This window comes from Penaeus monodon, chromosome 4, assembly GCF_015228065.2.
Source record: "Penaeus monodon isolate SGIC_2016 chromosome 4, NSTDA_Pmon_1, whole genome shotgun sequence".
NCBI classification, from domain to species: Eukaryota; Metazoa; Arthropoda; class Malacostraca; order Decapoda; family Penaeidae; genus Penaeus; species Penaeus monodon.
The window spans coordinates 5,673,212-5,695,981 of NC_051389.1; the positions used below are offsets into that span (position 1 = coordinate 5,673,212).

The window sequence follows — 22,770 nt, forward strand, 5'->3', positions numbered from 1 at the left end:
CTTTCTTTCATTTTTCTTTTTTTTTCCGATCATATTCCCCCTTTCCTCCTCGCCCTCTCCCTCCTCGCCCTCCTTCACCCCATAGTTCATTCCTCTTGCTTCACCCCCCCCCCTTTCAGGTCCAAACGTCGCGCTTTGCTATTGGCTGATAGTATCCAAGTCAACTGCCCAGGTGTACACGCGTGAGCAGGTGTATACGTAAGGATGATAGCGTGTAACATCTGTGTCTTGTAAAAGTAATGGTCACATCTTTTCTATTTTTTTATTTCGTATACAGCTGGGAGATGCTCGGTGTTCACGGATATTCACAGGTGTTTGAGTAATTGTTTATTGCATCAGCGAGGAGTCGTTTCGCTTGTGTTTTGAGTTTGTGGGTGGTAGTTAGTTATGAGTTCTTTGTTGTTTGTTTTAGGATCATGGGTTATCCCCTTCCAAGTTGTGGATTTGTGAATGTGTGTATGTGTGCATTTATGATTTTTTTTTAAACAAGCCTTTCAGTTGTTTTTTCTTTTCTTTTTTTTTTAGATAAAAAATAAAGTTTTATTGGTAAAAGTTAAGCTTCGTTTGTTGTAACATTGGATTATTGATTAGGTTCTAGGTTTTTAGTATACAGTTGTATGAAATCCTTTTTATTATGATTCTTGCATATTGATCAGGTTGTAGGTTTTAGCAAACAATTACATGAATACATTTTCATTTTGATTCTTGCATTAATTATTAGGTCGTATTTTTTATACACAGTTGTATGAATACCTTTTCATTATGATTCTTGGATACCCGACCCAGCCGTTGCGTGTTGATGGCGTGCATCCTCCTCATGGTGACCTTGTACGTTTTCTGTCGCTGTAATGCTGATGGGGTTCTTCCTGCACTTCCTCTCTCGTCGGGCTGTGCTTGTAGGCTTTTCGGGCTTGCTGGGCTGTGCTTGCAAGCTCTGGACTGGGCTGGGAAATGGGGGAAGGGGTATCGGGAAGTTTTACCCTGGTTTTGCATTATTTTTTTTTTCTACCGTCTTATTCTTTTCTTTGTTTATAAGTTCGTCTCTTTTGTTTCTTTCTGTTCTTTGTGTCGTTTACTTTGGCGGTCTTTATCTGTGCAATTATATGATATATATGATCGTAACTGTGTCCTGTCACACCTGTGCCTGTATGATATATTTAAAAGATATATTTAAATTTGTATGTTGTTTTTTTCATACACGTGGGTGTTTGAGTGCGGGTTGAATAGGTTGTGGTAAAGATAATCCTGTCAATAAACGGTGCAAATGAACTGCATGAGAATGTGTGCTGATTGGGTTGTCAAGAGAAAGCACCTATCTCATCAGCTCAAACCTTATCATATATTTACGTATCGAATTAATTATTTTGCGAAAGTTATGTTTTTGATGTTCGTTTGTTTACATTGTCTATATTCATGTTATATAGTGTATATTATGCAAATGCATAATGATTGGGTCTATGTATTTTCTATGAACACAAGTAATGGGGGGGGGGGGTGAATACATACTATTTTATTCTGGTTATAAAAAACATGCAAAATGTCACAAGTTGAATTTGACGTATCAGCGATTTTTTATGAGACAAAGAAATTATTTATGTGCAGTTTTATGAATCGTGTATCTCTTTTTGGCGGAACAGTTTATTTACCTAATAACTTGGGCGCCGGTATGTTGAAACCTCATGTATCGACTCTCTAGCCTACATGCACAAGCAACACTCATGATTATCCTGTGTCAATTTGTTTTTGTTTGTTGTCTGGTAAAGAAGGATGTGGACTGAATATGATAGTTTTATGATGCGGGGGAATCATCAGGTTGAGTTTATGAGATCCTGTTTCACATGCATTATGCTTCGATTTTTTGGGCTGGTGAAATAGTATGATAGATATACATGCATACATACATATATACATACACATACGTACATACTTAGATACAGGCACTATAATCGCCATTCCAAACATTATGAATATAGATAGATATATAGATAAGATGTTACGATTATACATACATAATGACGATGCTCAAGTACCACAGTTACATGTATTGTTTCTTTCAGAGCTGCAGTGGATGACGTCTGAATAGCCTCCCACAGGTGAAGAAATTCATCATGGAGGATATGCCACTCTTGTATCCTTTTATATAATGCTTTTGTAGTGAAGTTTAACATGAACATTCATTTGCTTTTGTGTATTAGATGGTTTGGGGTCGTTATGGTAATAGGTGGTTCCATATTTTTATGTTTTTGGTTTTCCAATTGGGGCCCTTGGTTTGTGTTTCATTTGAATGTAGATGTGCTCGTTCCCTGTGCAAGGGAATAGGTAATTGAAGTATTTAGCGGGTGGGTCGTTTTACAAGTATAGTATTAGCATTGAGTATTATGTTCTCTGTGTGGTACAGTATTACAGTCCAGAGCAACGGTTCCTAACTTTAGTTTACACAATAGCCCCTTTTATTTGGATAAATGTCTTTGAAGGTTTATCCACTCAACAATTTTTTTTCCCTCCCGTCTCTTTACTCAGGTGAAAGACATATGTAACGGGATATGCAAACGAGTGAATGACAGGTAAAAAACATTTAATGAGGTAATTGATGTTGCCTTGTTGACACTTGAGACTGAGTTTAAATGGCAGTGCGAGGCGTAGAAAGGGGACATTCTTTATAATTTGCCTGTGTTTTTTACCTAATTTAAAAAGGCTGGGGCTCAATGTACAGTATACAGAGCAAATATTAGTCAGCAGCTCGATTTATCCCCCCTTTGCAGCCTTATCGTCAGAAATTCTATTGTGCACGCTTGAGCCTATTGTTTATATATATATATATATATATATATATATATATATATATATATATATATATATATATATATATATATTAGTTCAGACTCCCCATTATTATATTTGCACACCTTCAGGCAGCCGGTAGATTTTTGATTGGGGACTCTTGGTCTAAAGCAGAATTTTTGCATATTCCTTAACTGCTTACCAGCCACAACGCCGAAGTTAAATTCATCGGCGGTGCCCCTCCTGAGCTGGTGTTGCTCAACGCTTCAAATGAGGTTAGTACTCTGTAGATGCAGATGTAAAAGATAGTGGAATTACAGGCTGTTGATGGACTTGCATAGTTCTACGTGGAACACTTTGTTTCATATACCTGTTTGTGTGAATATTGAATCTGGAAAGGTTTACATTGCAGTTTTCATTTTTTAAATCACGCGGAAAAGGTAAAGTTTATGATAACATCAGTTTAAACGCAGCAAAGGATATATATATTCTATAGTTGACCTCTTTTCATGATTTGTTCCCACACTTCCCCCACAAAACAGGAAGTGGAGCGTCTGCCTCTGTCCGAGTTGAACCGCGAGGAGTGCAACATGCTCATGCTGAAAAAGGGCTTTTACAAGAAGACCAAGAAGGACGAAGAGGTTCCTGACCAGTACCGGGAAGGGCCGTACAAGGAGAGGGTGGAACTCTAGGATGTGATTTTTTTAACCGAATGAAATGTAGTTCAACAGCACACGCCAAGCATTTCCATTGGTGGCGGGCCACGTGTTCTATTCAATCCCTTTCTCCCATTTTATTTGTAGCGTGTGTAATTAGGCCAAGTTAGATGTACATGAAAAAACATCATCATCATTGGGTGTAAATGAAGATGTTGAAGATGTATCAGTTCATAGACAGCGTTTTCTCCTTTGTACTTTTTCACCACCCGTTGTATTGTGATGGGGTGTGGATGTGGCTGGGCAGATGGCCATCGGCGGTCGGGCAACACCATGAAGAGGACGATGGAAAGGGTTAATACTCACGTCGTCTTCGGAAGTCTGAAGTCGGCCTGGCTGCTGACGGCCGTGTGCTCCGCCTGTTTACAGACCCATTACAGATCATAAATAAGATGTGTGATTTAAACAGATGCCTGTTATGTTTCAATAACCTTTCTTCGTGTGGGAACGGACTAATTTGGTTGTGGTAAAAGAATAAGAAAGAAAAAATATGTAATCAGTGGGTAGTCTTTTTTTATTTTCTTTGGAAGTTCATTATGCACTGCTAGTCAATTAAATTATCATGTCTGGAGGCTTGAGTGAAAACCTTCATATTCTGATGAAACTGGTATCGTAAAGGTAGATAAACGCAATCATTTGTGTTTTTATCATGTGGTATTGATAGCTTGCATGAAAGTTTTTCAGAGTTTTCGCCTACTTCATAGAAAACCCATCTTTTGAGCAACATCTATCAATATACTCACTACGAAATCGTTCTTAAAATGTGCTCTTAGGTTTGCAAATCCAGCCTCTTTGTCCGGACGTATTGATTTTCACGTGTAATACATCTTTCTTGCCAATAAAAAGAAATATTTACTCATGATACTTCTTAAATTAGAAGGGGAGAAGAAACGGGAAAATAAACAATATTTTACAGCAAACTAAACGACTGGCAACAAATGCGCATCGTCCAACATGTTTGTTTTTTAGTCAAATGAGTTATACCGACACTTTCCAATGATTAATATGAATTGGAGTGTGAAGCGTAGCAAAATAAAGAAGTATTGGATGAAAATCGTAGTGTTTACTTTCTCTTATTATACGCGAGGGTTTTAAAAATATTAGAAAAAATAAAATCCTATTTTTTTATATTTAGTTCTATTTTCATCAGCTTTATTTGAACTCGACCAAATCGCCCTTATATACAGAAGCATTCATTTATATTAACAGTTATAAGATTCATAGCTCAGTCACGGGTTAATTTCCCATAATTCGTCTTCAGTTGACATTCTTCCACCGCCCAGCATTTCCCTCAGTCTGGGCCTAGCAACCATGGCGAAAAGGAGTCTCAGGCTCCTCCTCCTGCTGGGGGTAGCGTTCTCTTATACCCTCGCTGAAGAATTACGTGAGACTGATATTGCCAAGGCTCGCGTTGAGGTGAGTAGTTGGTGGTGTATTTGGTGAAATCAAGAGTGTATATATTCGTAGAGGGAGAAGCTTGCTATGGACAAGGAGTATGGAGGTTACGGGTTGTCACGGATACCAAGTGTTGTATTTTGACGTTTGGCGTTTTCCTAGTTTAAATCCTTTTTTTTTCCCTAATCCTATCCCCAAGTTGGATAAGACCGAATAGAATATCCCTATGATACTAGGAAGTCCAGCTTCATAATCAAACCATATTATCATCTTCATAAGGGGAAAAAATACAAAGCCTTAATTTAAAAAACCGGCGACTTCGAAAACAACGCTGTGGCTTCCCATTGGCTGCGGTTGTGACGTCACGGAACAGCTGTTTAATCTCACAAGGAAGAAGAGAAAAGCACCTGAGAAGTAGCCTATTTCTCTTTGATTTTATGATGATGCTAACGATATGTGTTTGGGGGTGAAAGATCGGGAATAATATATATCAAGGTTTTTCTTTTTCTTTTCTCTTTCTTTGTTCTAGGGAATGGCTTGTGTGGTGAAATTACTGATAGAGATTGGGGAAAATTGCTTTTTTATGGGAAGTGTTTATCAGTCTGATGTGGCAAGGCCTTGTGAGGATTATCATTTGTGTATTACTTACGTCGGGTTTTTCACCGGTGTTCTAACGTCAATGCAATATCAGTTGACTCGTTTGAGTTGAGAAAATCGTTTGTATATGGTAAATAATGCGGATATAGCTTATGCATTGTTGTAAGGCTCAATGAACCCTCTTTCTTGTATAGATAATGTAGTTTTGATCATATTTCGTAGTCCGTAAGGATTTAAGCTAATAACTATAAATCACGACAATACGATATGAAATTGCCATGTATGCAATTATCTTGATTAATAACTTTTCTTTATAGATAATGTAAACAAGGCAGTCTAGTGGGCGAATCTTGGATTTTAAGATCACACTGGTCATGTGGCATTTGATAACGGATGTGTCTACGTGTCGCCCGCATGTGCCTTTTGAACAGCTGTTACTTACGACATGCATTTTATAGTCTTGCAGTCAGAAGTGGAAGGATGGGCGAAAATTAATGACTTTAAAACCCCGATTAAAAAATGGGAGTATTGGGTTTATTGATTACAGCATATATTTGAGATCGAGTTTAAATCTGAATCATTACACTAATTTATTTCTGTGTTAATTTTCTTGAGCGTAATTGCACGTAAGGCGTCTCTCGCAAAGTCGAGGCTAATGACTGGTTTGTTAATATTGCGAGAGGCCCCAACCAATGAATATTCATACATGTGGACATTCATATACACAAATACACGTCTATCAGTTTATAAATGCATACAGATGTTGTTAACTATCGATATAATTAAATACCCGTCTACTTGACAGATGATAGACAAATACATTTCTACTAGAGAAATACAGATGTGCGTTATTTGTGTGTATATGTCCATGTGTATTAATATTCACTGGGCTCTTCGCAATTTTTAAAAATCGGCCTTAATATACATGGGTTTTGAAGGGTATAAACCATTATTTTCGAACTTTGAAAATGCTTACATCAGGAGTTGTTAATATGTGACCACGTTTATTTTAATATACAGTGTAATAGATACGAGCACGTATTCTCAGACACTCCCTTTGATGATTATAATGCGATTACCCGACACAAAAATAATGTATAGTCATTGTTAAACAAAAATTAACCCCCCCCCCCCAAAAAAAAAAAAAAAAAAAAAAAAAATCGTGTGTAAAGATGAAACAATGAAACACGGTATGAAGAAATAAATGCTAACACGTGATGTTTCGAGTACATTTCTCTTGTATCCGATGAACTTTCGAAACGTGTGGTTTAGAACTATTATTGTAGAAGTATTTTCATAACTATAGGCATGCTTGATGTATCACTAAACACGAGTTGGAGAGGAAGAGGGAGAAGGTTTAAGGGCAGACGTACTTGGCATAACTGGTACGCGGTACAACTAGCACGTAAGCTGTTGATTTTCAAAGTTGCAAACCGATTTGCAGGGCTTTGACCAACAGATGTTCTTGTATATTGAATATACTGAATAAATGTTTACTTTGAAATGCTGCGCGATTTTAGTATGCATGTAAATAGTTACCGGCGCAGTCTTCACTCATACTGCCCCACTCCCTCCCTCCTTCCCTCCCTCCTCCCCCGCCCCCCCACACTCTACCTCCTCCTCCCTCCCCTTACTCTCTCTCCTTCGTCCTACTCCTACTCTCTCCTTTTTACTCTCTCCTTCGTCCTACTCCTACTCTCTCCTTTTTACTCTCTCCTTCGTCCTACTCCTACTCTCTCCTTTTTACTCTCTCCTTCGTCCTACTCCTACTCTCTCCTTTTTACTCTCCTCCTTCCTCCTACTCCCCCTCCACCCACTTTTCCCCCACTCTCTTTCTTTCCCCCCTCCTCCCCCCACTCTTTCCTTCCCCCCCTTCTCCCCCCACTCTCTCTTTCCTTCCCCCCTTCTCCCCCCACTCTCTTTCCTTCCCCCCTCCTCCCCCCACTCTCTCTTTCCTCCCTCCTCCTACCCACCACTCTCTCTTTCCTCCTCACCCTCCTCCCCCCACTCTCTCTTTCCTCCTCACCCTCCTCCCCCCCACTCTCTCTTTCCTCCTCACCCTCCTCCCCCCCACTCTCTCTTTCCTCCTCCCCCTCCTCCCCCCCACTCTCTCTTTCCTCCTCCCCCTCCTCCCCCCCACTCTCTCTTTCCTCCTCCCCCTCCTCCCCCCCACTCTCTCTTTCCTCCTCCCCCTCCTCCCCCCCACTCTCTCTTTCCTCCTCCCCCTCCTCCCCCCCACTCTCTCTTTCCTCCTCCCCCCCACTCTCTCTTTCCTCCTCCCCCTCCTCCCCCCACTCTCTCTTTCCTCCTCCCCCCCTCCCTCCCCCCCACTCTCTCTTTCCTCCTCCCCCCCACTCTCTCTTTCCTCCTCCCCCTCCTCCCCCCCACTCTCTCTTTCCTCCTCCCCCTCCTCCCCCCACTCTCTCTTTCCTCCTCCCCCTCCTCCCCCCCACTCTCTCTTTCCTCCTCCCTCCTCCTCCCCCCCACTCTCTCTTTCCTCCTCCCTCCTTCTCCCCCCACCCTCACTCTTTTCTTCTCCCCGCCTTATTACATTGATCATAACGAACGTGTACCATCTCTACTTTCAGAGCTGCGGTGGATGACGTTTGAACAGGCTCCCCGAGGTGAAGAAATTCATCCACGAGGACATCCCACTCTTGTATCCTTTTGTATAGTTAGTCCACTGTTTTTACTAGGAAGGTTTCGGTATAACGCTTATGGATACTTCTCAATACGTTGATGAGAAAATGTATGAACAGATGTATGCATTTAAGAAAAGGATGCACATACGTATTTGTTTATGAATTGTACTGTGTTTGTTTGTTTGTTTGTGTGTGTTTGTGTTTGTGTGTGTGTGTGTTTGTGTGTGTGTGTGTTTGTGTGTGTGTGTGTTTGTGTGTGTGTGTGTTTGTGTGTGTGTGTGTGTTTGTGTGTGTGTGTGTGTTTGTGTGTGTTTGTGTGTGTGTGTGTGTTTGTGTGTATGTGTGTGTACACGACTCACTTTTGCAGCTAATATATATATAAATGCATTAATAACAAACTAGACTTCACCTTTTCATCCTACAATTAATTATTTGATTATTAATCAATAAATCAATTGGTGTTTAATAAAACGAAGAAATTGCCGTATGTAAGTACTACTGTTATACCGTTTCAGATTTAGCCCCATTTTCCAGCATTTCGATTATCTTTTCCCTAACTTGATTTCTCAGCCATAATGCCAAGTTCAAGCAGATAGGAGGTGCTCCTCCAGAACTGGTTCTTCTCAATCGGTTTGATCAGGTCGGTGTCATTCAACATTATTTTATATCGTTTTGATGTATTTCCTGAAAATTAATGATTAGTCACTTTCATGCACATTGAATTGAAATATTTTAGGCAATTAGTCAAAGCATGTTGCATTACGAGTCTGAGTTTGACAGGGCATTAAGTGATTTAAGTTTCGGTCTGTCGGTCTCCATGATCCGTGCATTTTTATCATGCTGAAAGGGTAAGAGCGCATGAAAGTTGTAGGGTTTTCGTGTTTGTACATGAGTGACGAAAATTGTGATTATATTGATTGGAAAAAGCAGGTTTGCGATTTGTCTTGGCGATAGATCGAAGGAAGTTGCAAATGTATGGGTCCAGAAATTTAGGAGAAAGTAGACAAAAATAATAGTAATAGTACTACTAACAATATTTTTATAATTACTTTAATTATTATCAGGTTGTGGAGCGCCTGCCCCTGGATAAGTTGTCCCGCGAGGAGTGCAATAAACTCATGCTGAAGAAGGGATTCTATAAGAAGAATTCACCCGACGAGGAAGTCCCTGAAGAATACCTTAACGGGCCTTATAGAGAGAGGGAAGAGCTGTAGATGAAACCTCGGGCAAAGGCAATAAAAACCATGTTCCCTTAGAAGCAATGTTGGTAACTGTTTCGTCATTATTCATCGTGGAAACACATCTGTAGAAAATTCGAAGTCGTTAGACAGTGTCAGTATAATAGTTAACTAGTTAAATCAGAGCAGATAGTACTTAGATTTTATTTGTAGAAATATCGAGTTTTTATATAAGTAAAGCATCATACAAGCTCCCCAAAATGCAGCTTACCAATTTCGCTTCAAAAACGGAACATGGAAGTACCGCACAAAATTCCGTCAGTGACATTTGTTACCAATATGGAGTCTCGGGGCACTCGAGGGAAGACACGATTTTCGACATGAAAAGGATCACGAAAAGGGTTCGACTCAAGTGGTCCTTGGAAGCAAAGAATTATCTGGTTGTCCTTTCGAGTGTTTTGAGACGTTTGCATTCCGTTGATTTTGTAGTTGTTTGAATAAAATTTAATTTTAAGTAGGGTGTTTTTCTCTCCTCTGTGTGTGTGTGTGTGAGTGTGTGTGAGAGAGTGAGAGAGAGAGTGTGTGTGTGAGAGAGAGAGAGAGAGAGTGTGTGTGTGAGAGAGAGAGAGAGAGTGTGTGTGTGAGAGAGAGAGAGAGAGTGTGTGTGTGAGAGAGAGAGAGAGAGTGTGTGTGTGTGAGAGAGAGAGGAGTGTGTGTGTGTGAGAGAGAGAGAGAGAGTGTGTGTGTGTGAGAGAGAGAGAGAGTGTGTGTGTGAGAGAGAGAGAGAGTGTGTGTGAGAGAGAGAGAGAGAGATAGAGTGTGTGTGAGAGAAAGCACAGTTGAACGTTGGAAAAATGATTGATATGAAACACAAGATCAAAATTGTCATCGAGTTTTTGATGAAGGAGTGTGTCAGCAACTGATAAGAATTTTGCTGAAATAGAATTCCTGGAAACTGCATCCAAAAACGTGATCAGACTAATTACTGATAAGAGCCTTAGTGACTGATTATTCAATAAAATCCTCACGATTATTTGGTGAATGTCTCGCCCATTTTCTGTACTTCACAAATTGTATACATGATAAAAACCTTAAACAAATTACTTTATTTTTGTATAAGTTCTTGGTCATAACCTATGCGTTAACATGAAATTGCATGGTTTCATTTATTTCCTAAATTACATCTAGATATGACGAGTGACGCCAAGAACTACTAAAATTCACGCCGGTCACTCGTTGCGTGTCATGACAGAAAAGCAGATACACAATTAGTTTAAATTTTGGCTTATGCAGCTTAATATGATTTTGTATTTAAAAAAATGCCAGTGTGTAGTGCAAATATCTTGTGATAGTGTGCAGAACCGGACTGGGTTTACTTGTAATCACTAATTTATAGTATACGCTTTCTAATAATTTAGGAAATTCCTCCAGCCTCTTATAAATACTGAAGCTATCATTTGACTTAGGTTTTATAGAACGCAATATTCTCGGTCGTAAACAGTCAAAACGCATTTTTATTGACATTACTTAAATTTATCAGCCACGTCTACAGCAACAGCTAAGGAATTATCAGAAATATATGGCTATATTTATATTTATAATATGTTCTGTATCAGTTTCTCATTTTTTGGACTTGCCAGAACGCATCAAATTTCCAAATTGGAAAGCATTAACGCAACTTGTCGATTTCCTATTGCACTGCAGAACGCAATATATTATCACTAGTTATACGTTAAGTTTTATTAATTAATGCATCGGTTATTAAGTTTGTAAACTGTCACACCCTAAATAAAAAAAGTGCTTATTTAAAAATTTTGGAAAGATTGTATAATTGCTGAAACCCTTATCATGCATTTCCTCACAACATGGAGGTTAGATTTGGTGAATTTCAAAGTTTCATGGGTATGATGTGCAGTCCCATTGTCTTGTTCCAATGCTTGTTCATAGAGCGAATAACAATATTACCAATAGCGACACCCATACAACCTTATGTAAGAAGTCCAAGCTACAACCTTGTTGACCAATATTTATGCCTAAAATTAAGCAATGTATATTGATATATTTAAATATAAGTAAAGAAAATATAAATACACTGTGGTTGATACATTCAATCTGTTCAAAAAAAGCAAATTTTAACATTACCCTACTATCTCTACTGCTACCTGGCTGGTTACTTCAAAGGAACGGATCGATTTACACGTTTTGGATTCGGTCATGCTAGAAATATCTATATCAACATGTAAAGTAATTAGTGGCATATACAATATATATCAATAAGGCGAGGCTTAGGGACGAAGCCCCCACTGTTGTGGATTTCCAGAATAGTCAATGGTCAAAACTAACAAATGTACCAGGCATCAAAAGTCACACAGCATTATGGTAAAGTATTGTGGTGAAAAGGGTAAGTACAAGTTACAATTTGGAAAAGTAGGCAGAAGGAGATGAAGAAAAAGAAAAGGAAGGAAGGAGAAGAAAAGACCCTGCAAAATTTGAGGTGAGGGCTGAGGTCTAAAAAAAATGGTTTTTCTATTTAATAAAGGCATATGCAAGGGAATGTATTTATTGCACAATTATAAGATTTGGTAACCATTTTCTGTGAATTTCTAACTTGTTCTTGCCTATAAAACAATAATTATGAATAATCATTTTTTGTATTTGGTCATTATAGATTATTCAAAATGTCATTTATTTTTTTGTCAGTTAATTTACACATTTGTGTAATACAGGAATAATTTCATTTGTAAACCAATGGATTATCAAAACAAAAGTAAATGAACAACTTTAGTTTATTTTCAAATTACATTCTGAACATACACACAAACATTCAGCCCATTAAGCACAGCAAAATATAACAACTATACCTATTTGCTATCAATGCACAAATGCAAGATATCAATTACATTTATTCATCATCATTTGCATCGGTCTGGAATATTTCATTAGTGGGATCTCCAATCATACCAGCAGGCCCTCGCTTGGCATTCCAGTCCTTCTGTTGCCTCCGTTGAAGATATTTCCCCATCATATTCTTCTTGACCAAACTACGCATCTGAAATTTAACATGTAAATATAACATAGACTGCATTACTCCAAGTAAGTAAAATAAATAAGAAAACAAATAAATAGGTGAATAAATAAAAAATCTATATATTTAAATTTAGTATATAGAAAAAAAAACAAAATAAGTTTTTGACTTTCACATAACATGTTAGTAAACAAAAAAATCTCTTACCAGGTTTGGACTTATATAGTTAGGATTCTGCCACAGTGTTTCTCCTCCGAAGCTACCTGCAAACACTTTTACAGGGTTCAGGACAAATCGTGGACCTAAAATGGAAAAATAATGTATATGTATATAAAAGTATATATATATTTTTTTTTCATCATTTTAATATATAATTCAACATTCACTTAAGAAACAAAAGACTTTTAAATCAAATATTAGTTGTACATTCTTTCCTTTGCTGAGTAGGTTTGCTTTCATATGAAACATTTGCCTTCAAATTAAAGTAAATCAAATTAAGAGGAAATATGTAAAAGCAACACACTTACCAATCTCTGATAACTTCCCATCTGCTCCTATTATTTCAAAATTACGGAACCAAATTTTACCATCCACAATGGTGAAAGTATAGACGTGATCATGGAATGGTTGACTTCTTGGATGGTAGTTTGGGATGCCAAAAGTTTGTATGAATAATTCCTTCATGACAGCCCAATGTGGCTCGCTGAACTGCGGATCAAAACTTAGAAGAGGTCGTGCACCTCGCAAACAGTTTCCGGTCATTTTCAGTTCGCCCATGGTGTGAACTAAAAGAAAAGAAAATCTAAGGTTAATATCCATATATACAACGGCACATACATGCATGCACTCAAAGCTACAAACACACCCTCTTTCCACTTTTTAAAATTATCAGCATTACCATTATTATAATTACAATACTTTATACAATGAAAAAAAAATACTGGTACAATACTCCCACAATACATTACTGTATACAATATATACAATATACATAAAACACAGCAACAGAATGAGGAAAGAGAGAGAAAAAATGGGAATTTAGTACTTACTATTCAAGACTAAGAACTTAATGGATGGTCCATTGGGAACTTGTGAAATCCACATGTAAAAATCTTTTTTCTTTTTCATTTCAAAGTATATACACTTATTACAATTCTTCATCTCTGCAATCTGAAAAATAACAGAAAAAAATAATTAATCACTCTTTCTAAATATAAAATTGGAATAAGTATCACAATACACTTAACCAATAAAAGTGAATGTAAGTATGTTTGTATTTATATATATAGAATATATACACTAAAATAAATATAATACCCCCTGTGAGGGAGGGAGGGAGAGAGAGAGAGAGAGAGAGAGAGAGAGAGAGAGAGAGAGAGAGAGAGAGAGAGAGAGAGAGAGAGAGAGAGAGAGAGAGAGAGAGAGAGAGTGAGTGAGAGAGTGAGAGAAGAAAAAAATGAGAAAAGAGAGAAAGAGAAGAAAAAAATGAGAAAAGAGAGAAAGTGAAGAAAAACTAGATTGAGAAAAAAAGAGAAGAGAAAGAGAAAAAAACATTCCTTTAAAAGTTTATTTTACTACATTGGAAGCACCCAAGTGTCCCTAAAATGGAAACCACTACATTAGGAATACTATATTAGGGGCACCAATATAGGTAGGTAGGTAGGTAGGTAGGTAAGTAGGTAGTAGGTAGGTAGGTAGGTAAGTAGGTAAGTAGGTAGTAGGTAGGTAGGTAGGTAGGTAGGTAGGTAGGTAGGTAGGTAGGTAGGTAGGTAGGTAGGTAGGTAGGTAGGTAGTGTGTGTGTGTGTGTGTGTGTGTGTGTGTGTGTATGTGTGTGTGTGTGTGTGTGTGTGTGTGTGTGTGTGTGTGTATGTGTGTGTGTGTGTGTGTATGTGTGTGTGTATGTGTGTGTGTGTGTGTGTGTATGTGTGTGTGTGTGTGTGTGTGTGTGTGTGTGTGTGTGTGTGTGTGTGTGTGTGTGTGTGTGGTGTGTGTAAGCATGCGCAAGGTTGCACATGTATGTTGTACATGTGTGTGCATGAATGCATGTGTAATAAGAAGATACATATACATAAAAGAAAATTACCTCATTAATAACTCTGAGATCATCCCTTTTCTGCTTCTTCACTTCTCGTCTGGAATGAGGCATTAGGGTGCGCAGATTTTCCATTAGATGTCTTTCTCGATATCCTATACCTCTTGAGCCAAATACTAGAACGCGTTGTTTGTTTGTCCATTTTTTCTGAAATATAGAAAGTATATCATGAGACAACTGTGATGGTAGCAAGTTATGCAGTATAATTTTATTTTACCCTTTATAACAGGAAAATTAGGTATTTGTAGAGTGAAGCTGTGCATCGGCAAAACTGAAGCCTGTTCCTCAACTTTTTGGGTAAATCTATTAATCAGGAATGTCCGAAAACAAACAAATCAATACTACTAGCAACAAATATAAAATCTGCATTAGGTGAATGTAAGGCCACTGTTATTTACCAATGATACATCATCTTAAGTGCCTGCCTAGTGTGGTAATCATGCCTTTGGCACTAAGGGTGAAAAGGTAACAAAACTACACCATAAATATTCTGGCAAGATGGAGCTTGCATATCACCCTGGTGATCTGCCATCAATTGAGGAACCAGTCCAAGCTCTATCTTGCAGAAAATCAAGAAATGAGTTACAAAACATATTCAAATGAGGAAAATACATCCTGTAAAGTTGGAGTAGCAATTATTTCACAATTAAGGCAAGGTGCTACTAGGTAACTTAGAAGCCTATTTTGATGAGTAAATTGTGAGAAAACCACATACTTTTCATTTTCAATATACATTAAGTTGAAATTAAACATTCTAAAAAATCTGCTACTCCTCCTGCCCCCCCCCCCCCCCCCCCCCGTCCCCACCCCAATTTCTCACGAGTCACTCAAGGTTGCTGGATGGGGAGGGGTGAGCTAATAGGGAACTAACGGTCTACACAATACATGAACATTGGATCTGTTCTACTAACACCACAGTCTGTCTGAAATGGTGGCCCAAGAAAGTCATGGTGTCTTGTACGAATATAAATTACCATCCACAACTAGTTTTCATGTTTACTTGGACATAAACATACCCACCTAATTTTAAATTATCATCTAATCCATCTCACTACTATCTAAATAATACAGAGACACCACATACTCTTATCATAATCCCCATACCACAGACCACTATGTATAAACAAAATTGCGACGGGAGAGGCATAACACACCGCAAGACTTAAAGCGGCAGAAAAACAATCTGCATATCCTTAAACGTCCGCATAAAACACAATATCAAACCTTCAGCTTCTTCTTCACTGGAACATCTGAATCCCTTGTCAACGGAGGAGTAAAACCCGTTGGCGCCGCTGGAGTTTGTACTTCCTCCTCCTCTTCCTCGACAGCCTTACGTGCTTGCTTCTTCGCCATGTTGTCTCGACTGACCACGCTTGTTTGTTGTCGTTCGGGGATCTTCTTGCGGATGCCGGCGAACGTGCTTTTAGGAAAACGCGCTTTGATTTTATCTAATATTATTCGTTTTTTTTAGCTAGCATTACTAGTGTTAAAGTGTATAAAGTAGTGGAATAGGTTTGGAATGATTTTTTTTTCAAGTAATTTGTTAGTGTATTTTACTTAAGATATTTGTGTAGGCTATACGATGTGAATTCTCTCGCTCTCTTCTTCTTCTCGTGATTGTTATTTTCTTCTTAGCTATTTCATGTTTCGCAAGTAAGTTGTCCTTCAGTGCCATTATCTTCATGGAAAAAAAATCTGACTTCCCAATGAGTTGCACACACACACACACACACACACACACACAACACACACACACACACACACACACACACACACACACACACACACACACACAACATATTTATATATATATATATATATATATATATATATATATATATATATATATATATATATATATATACATACACATATATATACATTTATATATATATACATACACACACACACACACACACACACACACACATGCACACGCACAAACACACACACACACACTCACAAACACACACATTCTCAAGCATTTTCCAGGGTGCAAAAGGCATCTGAGAAGAAACCAATAGCTTATCCATTGATCTCGACCTCGATTTATAATGCGCAGTGTGACCTGTGGCTATGATCGCATAACACGTTCCTGCTTCATCTACCTGTAGTATAATAATTTCGCGTCTTTTTCCCTTAATAATAAAGAGCACAAGAAATTTTCCAGGCCCCTTTGTATCATTGCCGCTTTACATCATTAAACAAGTAAAGCACGGAAACTTACAAGGATTTTTTTTTTCAAGTGCCCTGTCCTACAAGGACGTTGGCGATCGTGGATTTTCCATGATTTTCTTGGCAATTTAGAGCGGTGGTTTGTCGTTGCCTTCCGCCCGGTGTTTTTATCGAGTCACCATCTCAGTTCTAGGACCGTCACTGATTTGGGCTGGCTTGCCCACCCAGCGGCTAGGCAGGCAATCGAGGTGAAGTTCCTTGCCCAAGGGAACAACGCGCCGGCCGGTGACTCGAACCCTCGAACTCAGATTGCCGTCGTGACAGTCTTGAGTCCGATGCTCTAACCACTCGGCCACCGCGGCCTATACAAGGAAATATACCAAGAGTAAATACACAAAAAATAAGATATAACAGCTGAATAAATAAATATATATACATATATATATATACATATACATATGTATATATATGTATATATATGTATATATGTGTATATATATACATATATATATATATATATATATATATATATATATATATATATATATATATATATATATATATAACAGCATGCATGCGGATTCACGCCTGCATGCGGATTGGTAGTTAGCAGAACGCCATATATATCAGCTGGACGCACAACAAACGTCAAATATAAATAGTAAGATTTTCACGTGAATAAACACTCAGATATATAATTGAAGAGGTAATTTCAAGTAAATAGGCAAATGATTGGGGGAAAGAGTAGCTAAATCGTCTTTAATTGTGAAACGTGAAATTGATAATGTGAGATAATTGCGAATATGAATGGAATGATGTTATGTCATCCTTTAATATTTGTTTTGTTATGTTTATTGTCGTATTTACAGTCCGTGTCTTTTCTGGGTTGATTTTGTGAGATAAGTAAGTCAGAATTTCCTTTTTAATAATTTACGTGGTCGAGTTTGTGTGAGATTTTCATTGTTTTTAATGTTCTGTTTTTTAGTGCTGTTTGTCTTGCTTGAATTTAGCAGAAACCTCTAAAAGCAAATCATTATAACATTTACATGCTATTAGCTTAATGTATTCTCTGAACAAGAATTGACTCTGATTTCATAAAGACTATCAAATGTGTCATATTTTTGTTGAAATAACATTTTTTTCATTGCTAGTCTGTAACCTCTCTTTGTTTTTTTCTTTTTTACTCTGAATGGTATTTATTCTGTCATTATGTTTTGAAAAATTGCATTTTGATTTTGTTTTTGTTTTTTGTAATTTTGTTGCCCTTTTGGAAATGGTAAGACACTTCTTTCACAGATAAAATTCTGGGACCAAACATTAGTTTTATTTATGTCATTCATTGTTTGTTAGTGTAGGTAGGATCTGCCTCTTTCTGAATACATCTCTATTTTCATGTTTCAATCAGTGTTTGATTTGTTATTTATCATTTTGCAGAATCCTATGATTTATTGCTGAATTGCTAATATAATTATATTCTTGTTTCAGATGTAATTTCAGTATTCTTAGTATTAGATATTTCCAGGTTCTTTGTTTGCATTCTGGAAGGTACAATGACTTGTTTTAACTTTACTGAATAGACTTGTCTTCTATTTTTTCTTTGTCTTGAGATTGCGATGAAAGCTCATTGTGATAATTCATGGATAGGATAATGTTTGATGGGAAAACAAAGTATGTATATCAGTGTTTATGTGTGAAAGACATATTTTTGTTTCCTTTAATGATGACATAGTTTTATATATAGTGTTATGTAAATGGTATATACTTACAATAGAAATGTGCAAAGATAGAAACCAACTTTAAAACAAATCTTGAAGAACAGCTAAAGACAGCATATATTATTAGGAACAAATAATAATGTTCTAGTGGACCTCCTTGATGATTTATTATTAAATATGGAATCTTTCCTTAGCTTTCTCTTGCTAAAATACTTGTGGGATAAATTTGTTGGCCTTTGTAATAGCAAAGAATCCATTGTGTCACCTTCTGTTGTCCTCTTCTGAGAAATTACTTACACATATGGGAGTACATATGAGACTGAAATAGGGATGAATGTTTAAATTTATTGTATTTCTTCTTTACTTGTAACTTTTTTTATTTTGTTATGTAAAGAGTTGTTTTTAGATGACAAAAGAAATCTCTGTACAGGCATTAGCATTTTCCTCTTCTACAGAATAAAAATGTCAGGAGGGAAAGTGACAGTGCATCCAATAACAAACAACCCAACACAAGCATGGGAGCAGATTCGAACGACCCAGCGCACCATCAAGCTCAATGTGAAAACCCCAACCACACCACCTGATGAGAACATGGTATTATAAATTATAGGATGAACTGATAATAGTACTTAATAGTGTTATACAGATATCTATTGCTTATCCCACTCATGAGTCTATACCAATCCTCATCTCAGGATGAATGTAGAGTTAGCTGCTTATTTTATCAAATATTTTATTTGCCAAACATAACTTTGAAATACCATAGGTTTCCCTAGTAATTCAGTGTGTTAAGCAAGAGATATGCTATGAAGTTTTACCTGTCATCTGTACGATAAGTTTGACAGTATTTTTTGTTTGTTACTGAAGGACTATAAACTTAAAGGTCATATTTAAACTAGATCTATAAGGAAGTATAATAATTTGTAGCTTGTTCATTTGTTAAAGTCTATCACTGTGAGACTGACAGAATACTCTTTATCAAGTTTTACTCTTAGTCTGATACTCTGTGATAATCTATGTTGTAATCTTGTTATGGTTGTATTATGCTTTTAATTTTTGTTATACGATTTAGTGGTCAACATTTTGAGAAGTGATAGAACTTTATTGTTAGTGATATATGACATATTTAGACATACATGTATTATATAAAACAAAAATTCTTTGTACCCCCAAAGTAAAGTATATGATAGTTTCTTTCTTATCTCTTATGTTCCAGAGATAGACTGAGTATTATACTATTAGATGTTAACCTCATACAGATCAATAATCCATTGGTCGATACCAATTGGCTCTTTTTCTTGTGGGCAGTTATTTACTGTATAATATTTATTTTCCAGATTTATTCCTTCATTAACCAATAATCAATTTAAAGAAAAATGATAATACATGTACCCCAACTTTTTCAGTTGCGTTTTGTGTGTATGAGTGACACCCACAGTCTGACATCGCACATCCAGCTGGACATACCAGATGGTGACGTCTTCATTCATGCTGGAGATTTCACTCGATGTGGCAGTGCTGTTGAGGTAGAAGAATTTAACAACTGGATAGGTAATGTCTACAGAGAATATGTACATTATATTTCATCACACCAATTGTATTTTTAGGCTGGAGAATTCAGTAAGTTCTAAATACCCAGTAATTTATTATGATATGTTTCTTAATTATCTTGCAATTTTGTATGTTAAATATGTGATATATGTATAAGAAATCTGTCAGTGTTTCCTGCACAACTTACTTTAATTTTATGTGTATAGCTTTAGTGTATCATATTGGTGATATATATATCTTAAAGTCTGTTCTTTGTGGCTTTGTTCATGCAAGGCGTTAAGTTAAGTAACTTTGCAAGATTTTCCAAATGGAAAATCTTGCATTTTTTTTATTTAGAAATACATATTAGGAACAGATATTAGTTCAGTATTTGTTGTTATAAATTAATTTGTATTTCTTTTATTGATTTACATATTTTTTGCAGGTGCTCTTCCACACAAGCACAAGGTTGTTATAGCTGGTAATCATGAGTTGAGCTTTGACAGCAAGTTCACAACCAGCACAAGACAACATCACAAAACAGCACATACAGGTATATTTCTTTGTCATGATGAATTTTATATAACCAAATGCATACTTGCAAACAAAAGTGAGGGGAAAGGAAAAATAGATATAGTAATATTTAAAAATACAGAGGAACTGGACAGATATGATATGAACTTACTATTTGATTACTTTTTCAGGGGACAGTCTTATCAACGAGATTCCAGACCTAGGGATGGAACGAGAGGAATTGTGTGCAGCTGTTGCCGAGCAAAACACAGTTGATTTGGTGACAAATGCCATCTACTTACAGGATCAGGCTCTTACAATTAGTGGGATCAGACTCTATGGAACACCATGGTAAATAGCCGTAGAAACTTTTGAACAGTGTCTGTAATTATAAAGTGTCACATTTTACAAGACCTCATTGCATGTGAAAAATAACACTGACATATGCATTAGAGTTTTTTGAAGATAGCTTTTACATGAACTATAAATACTAACTTTTAAAAACCCAATAAAGAGGATTACTTCATTTGCAATACTGTCACCTGCTAGACTGGAATGTAGTGGACTCTGAGGTAAAAGGCTGTTTTTTGAAGCTTGCAGTCAGTCCAGAGCACAGCAGCTTTCTTATAATAAATCACAAAGTAACCCAAAGCACAATGAGCAAGAAGTTTTAATGAGCAGAGTCAATTTTGAAAAATGTGTAAAGAAGTGGCTTTTGTTATTGGGAAATGCTTTTGTAAGTTGTGTAGAAGTATTTATGCGTTGGTATATTGGTGGTGAATATATATATATATATTTTTTTTTTTCATTTAAATTAACTTAATACATGAACCATATAGATCTAAAATTGTTATAGCTCACAAAGAACATATTGTTTGCAAAGCAATATTTATTATATAATATTTCAGTAATTATTTGTCATAGGTGATACTTTCAGATTTTTTATAAGACAAAAGCAGAATATTAACCATGTGCTTATCCTCATCAGGCAGCCAGAGTATTGCAACTGGGCCTTCAATCTACCAAGAGGTACATCCTGTCTGGAGAAGTGGGATGCCATCCCCGAGGATACAGATATCCTGATCACTCACACCCCTCCTGTGGGTCATGGGGACCTCTGCTGCACGGGCGTGAGGGCAGGATGTGTTGACCTCCTGTCCACTGTGCAGACCAGGGTTAAACCTAAGTACCATGTATTTGGACATATTCATGAAGGTAAGTTTTTCCGAGAAATTCCTTCGTGTCGGCAGTTTTGTTCTTTTGGTTTTAGACAAAGTAAGAATCCTTTTTTCATTTAATTTTCTAATTTCTCTTTAAGGTTGTCTTTTTTTTCCCCCCCTTATAGTTCATTATTTCTTCCGTGTTTAGGCCCTTCCTGAAGGAGTGAGGAATACTAAATGATTTAACTCAAACACAAAACTTACATCCGAAATCAAGTTTTATTTTCATTATACATATTTTGTATGTTGTATTTTTGGTTCTGCTTTGTTTCTTTATTTCACAATATCTTTTAAAAGTGAGAATGATAAAGTGACTGAAAGAATAATGTAAAATCTATTTAAGAAAAATGCTAATGATATAAGATTACAGGTTAGCCAATGAATACTAGAAGTTTATGATATGTGTTGAAAAAAGATCTTTGGCAGTGACTCACATGAACTGACAGTTGTGTAATATTATTTTCTAAACCTGTATTATATTATTTTACATCTTCATTTGTCATTCTCTCTCCTAGGTTATGGTGTGACAACGGACGGAAAAATTATTTTCATCAATGCCTCGACTTGCAACATCAATTTTGTCCCCATCAATCCACCTATTGTGTTTGATGTTCCTATTCCCTCAGGCTTTTCAAAGTGACCAACCACCCATACTGCCTAGGATGGGGCTCATATATGGCTGTTTTTTGTTGTTAACTATGGAAAACACCCAAGATACTGCAAAGATCTTGAGAATTGGGTAAGAGAGAAAAAAAGGAAATAACTAATATCAAGGAAGTAATGTTGGGATTTAGGCCTGAAACTGTATATAATTGCTGTGTGCTGAGTATTATTGTATGTATAAGATGGTAGAACTTCATTCATCAGCTCCCAATGTATGGAATTTTATAGAAATGATGTAGGAGGCTGTATGTATTTAGACAAACAAAAACACACACAAACAAACAAGCAAATGCACACACACACACACACACACACACACACACACACACACACACACACACACACACACACACACACACACACACACACACACACACACACACACACACACACACACACACAACATACATACATACATACATACATACATACATACATACATACATACATACATACGTGTGTGTGTGTGTGTGTGTGTGTGTGTGTGTGTGTGTGTGTGTGTGTGTGTGTGTGTGTGTGTGTGTGTG

General features: G+C 36.9%; 3 protein-coding genes and 1 pseudogene across 3 annotated transcripts; 3 read left to right on the plus strand and 1 right to left on the minus strand.

The window, feature by feature from the left end:
* LOC119569265 overlaps positions 1-3,907 on the plus strand; it is a 7,033-nt pseudogene extending 3,126 nt beyond the window's left edge.
* An 849-nt stretch (positions 3,908-4,756) lies between these two features.
* LOC119569255 (selenoprotein M-like) lies at positions 4,757-9,823 on the plus strand. Its single transcript, XM_037917499.1, has 4 exons — positions 4,757-4,913; positions 8,078-8,148; positions 8,702-8,771; positions 9,196-9,823. Exons 1-4 carry the CDS (start codon positions 4,809-4,811, stop codon positions 9,343-9,345), a joined length of 396 nt encoding a protein of 131 aa, XP_037773427.1. The 5' UTR covers positions 4,757-4,808; the 3' UTR covers positions 9,346-9,823.
* Positions 9,824-12,154: 2,331 nt separating this feature from the next.
* Positions 12,155-15,808, minus strand: LOC119569274 (ribosome biogenesis protein BRX1 homolog). The gene is made up of 6 exons (XM_037917510.1): positions 15,652-15,808; positions 14,419-14,574; positions 13,384-13,504; positions 12,862-13,119; positions 12,542-12,636; positions 12,155-12,358 (listed from the first exon to the last, which is right to left on the minus strand). The coding sequence occupies exons 1-6, from the start codon at positions 15,778-15,780 to the stop codon at positions 12,212-12,214; spliced, it is 906 nt and encodes a 301-aa protein (XP_037773438.1). The 5' UTR covers positions 15,781-15,808; the 3' UTR covers positions 12,155-12,211.
* A 1,411-nt stretch (positions 15,809-17,219) lies between these two features.
* On the plus strand, positions 17,220-22,558 carry LOC119569287 (metallophosphoesterase MPPED2-like). The gene is made up of 7 exons (XM_037917516.1): positions 17,220-17,263; positions 18,773-18,911; positions 19,724-19,868; positions 20,293-20,400; positions 20,552-20,711; positions 21,349-21,575; positions 22,096-22,558. Exons 2-7 carry the CDS (start codon positions 18,780-18,782, stop codon positions 22,218-22,220), a joined length of 897 nt encoding a protein of 298 aa, XP_037773444.1. The 5' UTR covers positions 17,220-17,263; positions 18,773-18,779; the 3' UTR covers positions 22,221-22,558.
* The last annotated feature ends 212 nt before the right edge of the window (positions 22,559-22,770 follow it).